The sequence below is a fragment of the Salvelinus alpinus genome, chromosome 5 (genome assembly GCF_045679555.1).
Source record: "Salvelinus alpinus chromosome 5, SLU_Salpinus.1, whole genome shotgun sequence".
Taxonomy (NCBI): Eukaryota; Metazoa; Chordata; class Actinopteri; order Salmoniformes; family Salmonidae; genus Salvelinus; species Salvelinus alpinus.
In genome coordinates this window covers 72536958-72549125 of record NC_092090.1, presented here as the reverse complement: position 1 = coordinate 72549125, position 12168 = coordinate 72536958, and the positions used below count along the sequence as shown (strand labels likewise).

Sequence of the window (12168 nt, the reverse complement as noted above, 5' to 3'; positions counted from 1 at the left end):
CAACCCCCACTCACCAGAGTCGTCATAATCACACTCTGACCACCAACAGAGGGAGGAAAAGAGAGACATGGGCACATCAAAATACGGCCAAGCCTAGGTCCCACAGCTACACAGAGCACTGGACATTAACAATGTAACCAGGATTACAGTAGCCTCCATTAGCTCTTCACTTTCAATTCTCATCTGTCTCACTCCAGGTAATACTGTTCTTGTCATAGCATTTACATAAAGGTCAGGGGACGGGAGGAATGATTCAAAGTTATTGGACTTAATAAAGGCCTTTCCCTTTCTACCCTGCTCCTTTCCCTCTATCAGTTGTTCTCTCTGTCAACTCTCCACTGCCTCTTTCTCTCTCTCCACCCTGCCCTCCCTCTCTCACTGTGTCTTACCGTCATCAAGTGCATCTGTGGCCTCTGCCTCTCTCCTTCTCCTCACAGCTCTCTGTTTCTCTTCTAGTCTCTGTTTCTCAGAGTTGGCCTCGTCCCATCTCCCCGCCTCCATCAGCCTCTGGTCCGGTCTCAGCCGGCTGTCCGTCAGCCCCACCCCATCCTCCGGCTCATTCAACGTCAGCGCCAGCGCCGAGAAGAAGTACATGTTCTCAGCGTTATCCCTAACAGAGAGAGAGAGAGAGAAAGGAGAGGAGATGGGTGGGAGATAGAGGAGAGCAGTTAGGTTGATCTGTGCTCTATAATGTAGTAATCTTTGTTGTGTTGTTGGATTAAATGGTGATCTGTGTTATCTGCTGTAGTGTTTTACTGCGTGAGGCTGGGCAGGCTGGGCAGTGCTTACGGGAGAGGGTATTTCTTCCACAGTAGTTTGGGGGACAGGGTCTGGTAGACTGTCTTCTGCTTGCCCTCGGAGCCGCTGCCCCCTTTGCTGCTCTGGACGATCTTGGAGCTCTCGATCTTATCGTCCCACGTGCCAGACAGGATGTAGTGGGCCTGCCCTCCACTGTCTGACACCACCCCTGTCACCTGGACAACACACACACAGAGGAAATGTATCATTCCGTTTGTAGAAATGAATACAATATCCCTCACTATAGTTCATTATTAACAACTATTTTGAAAGAATAGTCCATTCAAAAATGATATATTCACTTGTATTATCCAGCAGGGGGCAGCACACAACAGTGTGACAGCCGAGCCTATGAGCTCATCCTGCCACGGTTAGGTTTCAGCCAGTGCTGATTAGAGCGTTGTGATGGTGGTGACATGTACCTTGCGTGGGACATCCCTGGAGAAATAGCTGTAGGGGGAGAACTTGAGCTGGCACGTCTCCTTGGTCCTGTGGTTGACTATCTCAATGTCCCCTGACTGCAGAGAGAGAGAGAGAGAGAGAGAGAGAGAGAGAGAGAGAGAGAGAGAGAGAGAGAGAGAGAGAGAGAGAGAGAGAGAGAGAGAGAGAGAGAGAGAGAGAGAGAGAGAGAGAGAGAGAGAGAGAGAGAGAGAGAGAGAGAGAGAGAGAGAGAGAGAGAGAGAGAGAGAGAGAGAGAGAGAGAGAGAGAGAGAGAGAGAGAGAGAGAGAGAGAGAGAGAGAGAGAGAGAGAGAGAGAGAGAGAGAGAGAGAGAGAGAGAGAGAGAGAGAGAGAGAGAGAGAGAGAGAGAGAGAGAGAGAGAGAGAGAGAGAGAGAGAGAGAGAGAGAGAGAGAGAGAGAGAGAGAGAGAGAGAGAGAGAGAGAGAGAGAGAGAGAGAGAGAGAGAGAGAGAGAGAGAGAGAGAGAGAGAGAGAGAGAGAGAGAGAGAGAGAGAGAGAGAGAGAGAGAGAGAGAGAGAGAGAGAGAGAGAGAGAGAGAGAGAGAGAGAGAGAGAGAGAGAGAGAGAGAGAGAGAGAGAGAGAGAGAGAGAGAGAGAGAGAGAGAGAGAGAGAGAGAGAGAGAGAGAGAGAGAGAGAGAGAGAGAGAGAGAGAGAGAGAGAGAGAGAGAGAGAGAGAGAGAGAGAGAGAGAGAGAGAGAGAGAGAGAGAGAGAGAGAGAGAGAGAGAGAGAGAGAGAGAGAGAGAGAGAGAGAGAGAGAGAGAGAGAGAGAGAGAGAGAGAGAGAGAGAGAGAGAGAGAGAGAGAGAGAGAGAGAGAGAGAGAGAGAGAGAGAGAGAGAGAGAGAGAGAGAGAGAGAGAGAAAAGGGAAGATAGAATGGGATGGAAGAGAGAAGAGGTGGGTGGAATAGGAGGGAGAATTTCTGGTTAGCATCAATAGCAATCAGAAACAACCGATGATTCATTGTCAGAACATTCCACAGCTGTATCAGAACAGTGTCTTTACATTCATTCCCCTCAGGGATGTAATGAGATTCTACTAGAAAGCTCTATATAATTGACACTAAGGTGTGCTTTAGGGACTGCTGAGAGGGTGTTTGTGAGTGTGCCAAATTCTATCATATGCTCGCTAGAGTTTATTCCCTGACCCCTGTCTTCCTCCTCCTCCTATTCCAGTGAGGGGCTGGTACATAGTACAGAGTAGTACTACAGACAGATGATGTGACAGACCAACAGACAGACAGTTACAGACTGTAATTGAGTCATCACAGAGAGAGGGGAGGGTGTTACTAGAAATGAAAGGCAGAGAAACCATCAGAGACCACAAACAGGCTTATTCGTGTGCTGTTCTGTTCTGTTCTGTTGCCATTGACCTCTGCCTCCACACAACACTCACTCCACCAGCCTGGATTACATTACAAACAGCTACAGGATGAAAATAGGAAACAATAGATGATAGATACCTCTTACACATGGAGGGCTGGCATACAGGACACATGGATATTGACTGAATCAGACACACACAGGGTCAGACAATGAGGACACAAGAGGAGAGTAGGAGAGAGACATGGACAGGTAAGAACATGGGAGGAGGAGGGAGAAGAGCCATGATGTAGTTAGTAGACAGACCTGGTCAATCCACAGCTTGCCCACGATGATGTTGTGCACGGTGGAGGTTACCTTCCTCCAAACATAATGGTTCCCACTGGAGTGGAACTGCAGGTGAATGGCACCTGGGGAGAGAGGGGAAAGGCCAAAAAGGGAGAGAACATTGAGATATAATCGAGAGATGGAGTGGAGGGGATGAAATGCAGTCAGAGAAAGAGTGACAACACCGTAGCAAGGCAACATGTATTGTGGTTGATATTCTGGTTCTTATTTTGAGTCATTTATAAACAAGGTCAGTCCAACCTGCAGAGACCTGGCCTGATGACACAGGGGTGGCTAAGAGAGAGAGGCAGGGACTCAGTCTGTTGTCACATATGATTTACTTTACTTACTTAAATCTCACTAGGATTACAATAAACATACAAGAGGATAATCTGTATAGTTCAAATGGATAACACGGCTTCATGTTATAGGATATGTATCAATCAAATCTATGGGATCTATTCATCTCTCATTTATCAGGGCCTTAGAGACCCATGAGCACAGCCAGAGTGTATGCATCTGTCACAGGGGTCGTTAGATTCGTTTTCACACTGCTCTCCATCTATGGTTTAGTGAGTGAGTGGGAGGGAATGGGAGGACAGAGGTGATGCTGAGGTTGCCTGGGTTTCAGAGGCCTGACCTACAGAGAGATCCTGGTGTTCCCACCTATAAACATATATACAGTGTCCTCTGTAATTATCGAGACAGTGAAGCATCTTCTCTTCTTTTGGCTCTATACTTCGAAGGTTTTGGATATGAAATCATACAAGGACTATGAGGTTAGTACAGACTGGCAACTTACATTTTTGTGTATTTCCATCCATATCGGGTGAATAATGATGAGTGAGATATCATACCTCTCACCATTACAATAACAGGGGAGATTAGCGTTTTTGGAGGGGTATGATATTTGTGCATCTGTATATTTCTCACTCCTCATTATTCACGATTCATTCAGGATTATCTGTAGTCATGGTAGCATCCTCATTCATGTAGAAGTGTTTAGAAATATATTATATACTTATTTACAATAAAAGTGACTCCAAAATGACACAATACATTATTTACCATTAATTTCTATTGGGCACAAAATAAACTGAAACCAAAATAAACAGCAAATGCATCCAACAAATGTGTAGAGTCACAAGCTTGATGTAGTCATTGCATGCTATGAATATGGGACCAAATACTTAACTTTTTTCTACTTTAATATACATACACAGTACCAGTCAAAAGTTTGGACACACCTACTCATTCAAGGGTTTTTCTTTATTTTGGAATCATGTAATAACCAAAAAAAGTGTTAACCAAATCAAAATATTTCTTCAAAGTAGCCATCCTTTGCCTTGTTGACAGCTTTGCACACTCTTGGCATTCTCTCAACCAGTTTCACCTGGAATGCTTTTCTAACAGTCTTGAAGGAGTTCCCACATAATGCTGAGCACTTGTTGGCTGTTTTTCCTTCACTCTGCGGTCCAACTCATCCCAAACCATCTCAATTGGGTTGAGGTCGGGTGATTGTGGAGGCCAGGTCATCTGATGCAGCACTCCATCACTCTCCTTCTTGGTAAAATAGCCCTTACACAGCCTGGATATCTGTTGGGTCCTTGTCCTGTTAAAAAATAAATTATAGTCCCACTAAGCACAAACCAGATGGGATGGCGTATTGCTGCAGAATTCTGTGGTAGCCATGCTTGTTAAGTGTGCCTTGAATTCTAAATAAATCAATCACAGACAGTGTCACCAGCAAAGCATCCCCACACCATCACACCTCCTCCTTCATGCTTCACGGTGGGAACCACACATGCTGAGATCATCCGTTCACCTACTCTCCGTCTCACAAAGACACGGCGGTTGGAACCAAAAATATACAAGTTGGACTCATCAGACCAAAGGACAGATTTCCACCGGTCTAATGTTCATTGCTTGTGTTTCTTGGCCCAAGCAAGTCTCTTCTTCTTATTGGTGTCCTTTCGTAGTGGTTTCTTTGCAGCAATTCGACCAGGAAGGCCTGATTCATGCAGTCTCCTCTGAACAATTGATGTTGAGATGTGTCTGTTACTTGAACTCTGTAAAACATTTATTTGGGCTGCAATCTGAGGTGCAGTTAACTCTAATGAACTTATTCTCTGCAGCAGAGGTAACTATGGGTCTTCCTTTCCTGTGGCGGTCCTCATGAGAGCCAGTTTCATCATAGAGCTTGATGGTTTTTGCGACTGCACTTGAAGAAACTTTCAAAGTTCTTGACATTTTCATGATTGACTGACCTTCATGTCTTAAAGTAATGATGGACTGTCATTTCTCTTTGCTTATTTGAGCTGTTCTTGCCATAATATGGACTTGGTCTTCTACCAAATAGGGCTCTCTTCTGTATACCACCCCTACCTTGTCACAACATAATTGATTGGCTCAAACGTATTAAGGAAAGACATTCCACAAATTAACTTTTAACAAGACACACCTGTTAATTGAAATGCATTTCAGGTGACTACCTCATGAAGCTGGTTGAGAGAATGCCAAGAGTGTGCAAAGCTGTCATCAAGGCAAAGGGTGGCTACTTTGAAGAATCTCAAATATAAAATATATTGTGATTTGTTTAACACTTTTTTGGTTACTACATGATTCCATATGTGTTATTTCATCGTTTTGATGTCTTCACTATTATTCTACAATGTAGAAAATAGAAAAAATTAAGAAAAACCCTGGAATGAGTAGGTGTGTCCAAACTTTTGACTGGTACTGTAAGTGAATTTGTCCCAATACTTTTGCCCCCCTAAAATGGGGGGACTATATACAAAAAGTGCTGTCAATTCTAAACGGTTCACCCGATGTGGATAAAAAGTCTGCAATTTAACCTCACAGTCATTGTTTGATGTCAAATCCAAACTTTTGGAGTATAGAGCCAAAAGAAGAAAACATGCTTCACTGTCCCTATAATTAGAGGCCACTGTACACAGTCATGAGACCTTTATTTGCATAGAGTGTGTGTTGACAGTGCTCAGTAGATGCTGAATATACAGCAACTCACCCAGAGGCATTATGGAGAGGTATTTGCCACGAAACTTGCTGGCTATGGTGATTTCCTGCCAGAGGGTCCAGCCTCGCTGAGAAATCACATGGTGAGATGCTGCTGGGGGGTGATGGCTCACCTGGGGGGGGGGGGGGGGTTGGGGGGAGAGGTTATTTACACGCTCAAAGGAATATCACTGCTCTAGCTTATAGTATGTCAATGATTGGTACTTTTTGTGTATCATCATGGCTTGTATGTTTTGTAGAGGCACTAAATGGTAGTGTCATTTGCAGATACATGGAGTATTTTCCTGTGTGTGTGTGTGTGTGTGTGTGTTTGTCTCAGCGTAATATTGTAATTTATCTCTGTCTCTGTGTGTACCTGCTCACACAGCGAGCGGTAGCCGAAGTCTTCCAGGCGGTCCAGCTCGTAGGTCTCCCCCAGCAGGGGGTTGAAGGGCTTGGCCGTGCGGTGGACAGTGGTGGAGTAGGAGGACACAGAGAAGGCTGCCACCAGACACAGCTGCTCCAGGGAGCTCTCGCAGCGCGCCGCCTTGTCCAGCAGCTCATGGTACTCCAGGTCCTCTGTCAGCCGCTGCAGCATGGACAGGGGCTCGTTGAAGTTCACCTGTAGACAGACAGGCGGACAGAGAGAAAGACAGACAGACAGACGGCAGTGGTTACAAGAGTTTTGTCATTGACTAGCACATTTCGGATGAGTCCCAAATAGCAGCCTATTGGGATGCCTGCTCTCCCCACCTCTCCTGCACTCACACCCAGGCTCATTCTACTACATGGACACAAGGATGACACACACTCACAGGCATGGGGATCTTGGAGAGCTCCTTGCCGATGCAGTTCTTCATGATGCTCCACAGGTTGAGGGAGTAATTGGGTTTGTCTGGGATGTGGCTCCTCCTCCTTCTGAGGGGCTGCAGCTCCTTCCCTGAATCATTACAGCTAGGATACACCTGAGAGAGAGAGAGAGAGAGAGAGAGAGAGAGGGAGAGGGAGAGAGAGAGGGAGAGGGAGAGGGAGAGGGAGAGAGAGAAAAAAAAGAAGGGAGAGAGAAAGAGGAAGACATAGGGAGAGAGAAAGAGACAGATGGGGAGGGAGAGAGAGATGGGGAAGGAGTGAGAGAGAGAGAAACGTCTGTCACTGTCAGTGTAGATGTCACGTTGGTATATATGATTCGGGAGACAGGCGCAGGAATGTGTAATAGGGTTTTTTATTACGGTGTGCCATGTAAGGGCATGAAGACCAAACAAACACGTAACAAAAACACAGGGTACCAACGGACATTGTAACAATAATGGACAGCCCAATGGAAACCAAAGGGCACACTTATACAAGTGCTAATCAGTGGGAACAGGGGACAGGTGTGCATAATGAAAGTTCCGGAGGGATCCGTGACAGTAGATCTCTAACTTTGTAGATCTTAGCTTGTCAGGGACTCAGTGAGTCCCCATCTGGAAGTAGAGTGACAGAGAAAGAGAGAAAGAGAGGGAGGAAGAGACGGAATAAAAGAGGAGAATGAGAGAGATAGAATTGGAAAAACAGATGTCTGACTGGTAATTAAGATCCAGAGAAATGATGGCGAGAGAGAGAGTACTTGTGAGTGTATGTGTGTTCCTGTGTGTGGTCAAAGCATGCCTGTGTGTGTGTGTGTGTGTGTGTGTGTGTGTGTGTGTGTGTGTGTGTGTGTGTGTGTGTGCGTGAGAATGTAACAAAACATGCCCAAGTTTGTGATAGCTTCACACACAGTGACAAAGGTGAATAGTATAAAGCCTAAATGTGGACAGGCATGTGGATTATTACTGAGAACTGTTTGGAGGAAAGAGACACTCACATTTTCCTGGTTCCAGTCATTGGTCTGGCCTCCACTCGCTCCACTCAGGTTACTCTGAGAATGCCTAGAAGAGGGAGAAACATCATCTTAACAATAACACACACACACACACACACACACACACACACACACACACACACAAGTACTCTTGTGAGGTGGATAGATGTGTCTCTGAGTTGTTGTGTTAGAGGTGGATAGATGTGTCTCTGAACTGTTGTGTTAGAGGTGGATAGATGTGTCTCTGAGTTGTTGTGTTAGAGGTGGATAGATGTGTCTCTGAGCTGTTGTGTTAGAGGTGGATAGATGTGTCTCTGAACTGTTGTGTTGGAGGTGGATAGATGTGTCTCTGAACTGTTGTGTTAGAGGTGGATAGATGTGTCTCTGAACTGTTGTGTTGGAGGTGGATAGATGTGTCTGAGTTGTTGTGTTAGAGGTGGATAGATGTGTCTCTGAGCTGTTGTGTTGGAGGTGGATAGATGTGTCTGAGTTGTTGTATTAGAGGTGGATAGATGTGTCTCTGAGCTGTTGTGTTGGAGGTGGATAGATGTGTCTGAACTGTTGTGTTAGAGGTGGATAGATGTGTCCCTGAGCTGTTGTGTTAGAGGTGGATAGATGTGTCTGAGTTGTTGTGTTGGAGGTGGATAGATGTGTCTCTGAGCTGTTGTGTTGGAGGTGGATAGATGTGTCTCTGAGCTGTTGTGTTAGAGGTGGATAGATGTGTCCCTGAGCTGTTGTGTTAGAGGTGGATAGATGTGTCCCTGAGCTGTTGTGTTAGAGGTGGATAGATGTGTCCCTGAGCTGTTGTGTTAGAGGTGGATAGATGTGTCCCTGAGCTGTTATGTTAGAGGTGGATAGATGTGTCCCAGAGCTGTTGTGTTAGAGGTGGATAGATGTGTCTCTGAGCTGTTGTGTTAGAGGTGGATAGATGTGTCCCTGAGCTGTTGTGTTAGAGATGGATAGATGTGTCTCTGAGCTGTTGTGTTGGAGGTGGATAGATGTGTCTCTGAACTGTTGTGTTGGAGGTGGATAGATGTGTCTGAACTGTTGTGTTAGAGGTGGATAGATGTGTCTCTGAGTTGTTGTGTTGGAGGTGGATAGATGTGTCTCTGAGCTGTTGTGTTGGAGGTGGATAGATGTGTCTCTGAGCTGTTGTGTTAGAGGTGGATAGATGTGTCTCTGAACTGTTGTGTTAGAGGTGGATAGATGTGTCTCTGAGCTGTTGTGTTAGAGGTGGATAGATGTGTCCCTGAGCTGTTGTGTTAGAGGTGGATAGATGTGTCTCTGAGCTGTTGTGTTAGAGGTGGATAGATGTGTCTCTGAACTGTTGTGTTAGAGGTGGATAGATGTGTCTGAGCTGTTGTGTTAGACGTGGATAGATGTGTCTGAGCTGTTGTGTTAGAGGTGGATAGATGTGTCTCTGAACTGTTGTGTTAGAGGTGGATAGATGTGTCTGAGCTGTTGTGTTCGAGGTGGATAGATGTGTCCCTGAGCTGTTGTGTTAGAGGTGGATAGATGTGTCTGGGCTGTTGTGTTAGAGGTGGATAGATGTGTCTGAGCTGTTGTGTTAGAGGTGGATAGATGTGTCCCTGAGCTGTTGTGTTAGAGGTGGATAGATGTGTCTCTGAGCTGTTGTGTTGGAGGTGGAAAGATGTGTCCCTGAGCTGTTGTGTTAGAGGTGGATAGATGTGTCCCTGAGCTGTTGTGTTAGAGGTGGATAGATGTGTCCCTGAGCTGTTATGTTAGAGGTGGATAGATGTGTCCCAGAGCTGTTGTGTTAGAGGTGGATAGATGTGTCCCTGAGCTGTTGTGTTAGAGGTGGATAGATGTGTCCCTGAGCTGTTGTGTTAGAGGTGGATAGATGTGTCTGAGTTGTTGTGTTAGAGGTGGATAGATGTGTCTCTGAACTGTTGTGTTAGAGGTGGATAGATGTGTCTCTGAACTGTTGTGTTAGAGGTGGATAGATGTGTCTCTGAGCTGTTGTGTTGGAGGTGGATAGATGTGTCTCTGAGCTGTTGTGTTGGAGGTGGAAAGATGTGTCCCTGAGCTGTTGTGTTAGAGGTGGATAGATGTGTCCCTGAGCTGTTATGTTAGAGGTGGATAGATGTGTCTCTGAGTTGTTGTGTTAGAGGTGGATAGATGTGTCCCTGAGCTGTTATGTTGGAGGTGGAAAGATGTGTCCCTGAGCTGTTGTGTTAGAGGTGGATAGATGTGTCCCTGAGCTGTTGTGTTAGAGGTGGATAGATGTGTCCCTGAGCTGTTGTGTTGGAGGTGGATAGATGTGTCTCTGAGCTGCTATGTTAGAGGTGGATAGATGTGTCTCTGAGTTGTTGTGTTAGAGGTGGATAGATGTGTCTGAGTTGTTGTGTTAGAGGTGGATAGATGTGTCTCTGAACTGTTGTGTTAGAGGTGGATAGATGTGTCTCTGAACTGTTGTGTTAGAGGTGGATAGATGTGTCTCTGAGCTGTTGTGTTGGAGGTGGATAGATGTGTCTCTGAGCTGTTGTGTTGGAGGTGGAAAGATGTGTCCCTGAGCTGTTGTGTTAGAGGTGGATAGATGTGTCCCTGAGCTGTTATGTTAGAGGTGGATAGATGTGTCCCAGAGCTGTTGTGTTAGAGGTGGATAGATGTGTCCCTGAGCTGTTGTGTTAGAGGTGGATAGATGTGTCCCTGAGCTGTTGTGTTGGAGGTGGATAGATGTGTCTCTGAGCTGCTATGTTAGAGGTGGATAGATGTGTCTCTGAGTTGTTGTGTTAGAGGTGGATAGATGTGTCTGAGTTGTTGTGTTAGAGGTGGATAGATGTGTCTCTGAACTGTTGTGTTAGAGGTGGATAGATGTGTCTCTGAACTGTTGTGTTAGAGGTGGATAGATGTGTCTCTGAACTGTTGTGTTGGAGGTGGATAGATGTGTCTCTGAGCTGTTGTGTTGGAGGTGGATAGATGTGTCTCTGAGCTGTTGTGTTAGAGGTGGATAGATGTGTCTCTGAGTTGTTGTGTTAGAGGTGGATAGATGTGTCTCTGAACTGTTGTGTTGGAGGTGGATAGATGTGTCTCTGAGCTGTTGTGTTAGAGGTGGATAGATGTGTCTCTGAACTGTTGTGTTAGAGGTGGATAGATGTGTCTCTGAGTTGTTGTGTTGGAGGTGGATAGATGTATCCCTGAGCTGTTGTGTGTGTTAGAGGTGGATAGATGTGTCCCTGAGCTGTTGTGTTAGAGGTGGATAGATGTGTCCCTGAGCTGTTATGTTAGAGGTGGATAGATGTGTCCCAGAGCTGTTGTGTTAGAGGTGGATAGATGTGTCCCTGAGCTGTTGTGTTAGAGGTGGATAGATGTGTCCCTGAGCTGCTATGTTAGAGGTGGATAGATGTGTCTCTGAGTTGTTGTGTTAGAGGTGGATAGATGTGTCTGAGTTGTTGTGTTAGAGGTGGATAGATGTGTCTCTGAACTGTTGTGTTAGAGGTGGATAGATGTGTCTCTGAACTGTTGTGTTAGAGGTGGATAGATGTGTCTCTGAGCTGTTGTGTTAGATGTGGATAGATGTGTCTCTGAACTGTTGTGTTGGAGGTGGATAGATGTGTCTCTGAGCTGTTGTGTTGGAGGTGGATAGATGTGTCTCTGAGCTGTTGTGTTAGAGGTGGATAGATGTGTCTCTGAGCTGTTGTGTTAGAGGTGGATAGATGTGTCTCTGAACTGTTGTGTTGGAGGTGGATAGATGTGTCTCTGAACTGTTGTGTTGGAGGTGGATAGATGTGTCTCTGAGCTGTTGTGTTAGAGGTGGATAGATGTGTCTCTGAACTGTTGTGTTAGAGGTGGATAGATGTGTCTCTGAGTTGTTGTGTTGGAGGTGGATAGATGTGTCTCTGAGTTGTTGTGTTAGAGGTGGATAGATGTGTCTCTGAACTGTTGTGTTGGAGGTGGATAGATGTGTCTCTGAGCTGTTGTGTTAGAGGTGGATAGATGTGTCTCTGAACTGTTGTGTTAGAGGTGGATAGATGTGTCTCTGAGTTGTTGTGTTGGAGGTGGATAGATGTGTCTCTGAACTGTTGTGTTAGAGGTGGATAGATGTGTCTCTGAACTGTTGTGTTGGAGGTGGATAGATGTGTCCCTGAGCTGTTGTGTTAGAGGTGGATAGATGTGTCGCTGAGCAGTTGTGTTAGAGGTGGATCGATGTGTCTGAGCTGTTGTGTTCGAGGTGGATAGATGTGTCCCTGAGCTGTTGTGTTAGAGGTGGATAGATGTGTCTGAGCTGTTGTGTTAGAGGTGGATAGATGTGTGTCTGAACTGGTGGATAGATGTGTCTCTGAACTGTTGTGTTGGAGGTGGATAGATGTGTCTCTGAACTGGTGGATAGATGTGTCTCTGAACTGTTGTGTTGGAGGTGGATAGATGTGTCTCTGAACTGTTGTGTT

At 45.8% G+C, this 12168-nt stretch overlaps 1 protein-coding gene across 1 annotated transcript in view; it reads right to left on the bottom strand.

Moving 5' to 3' along the window:
* LOC139576722 (oxysterol-binding protein 2-like) overlaps positions 1–12168 on the bottom strand; it is a gene marked incomplete in the record, with an annotated part of 114498 nt that overhangs the window by 4809 nt on the left and 97521 nt on the right. The window contains 8 exon segments of the mRNA XM_071403096.1: positions 15–35; positions 390–610; positions 790–974; positions 1221–1316; positions 2884–2987; positions 5933–6053; positions 6296–6541; positions 6735–6783. Of these exon segments, the coding sequence (XP_071259197.1) occupies positions 15–35; positions 390–610; positions 790–974; positions 1221–1316; positions 2884–2987; positions 5933–6053; positions 6296–6541; positions 6735–6783 (1043 nt within the window).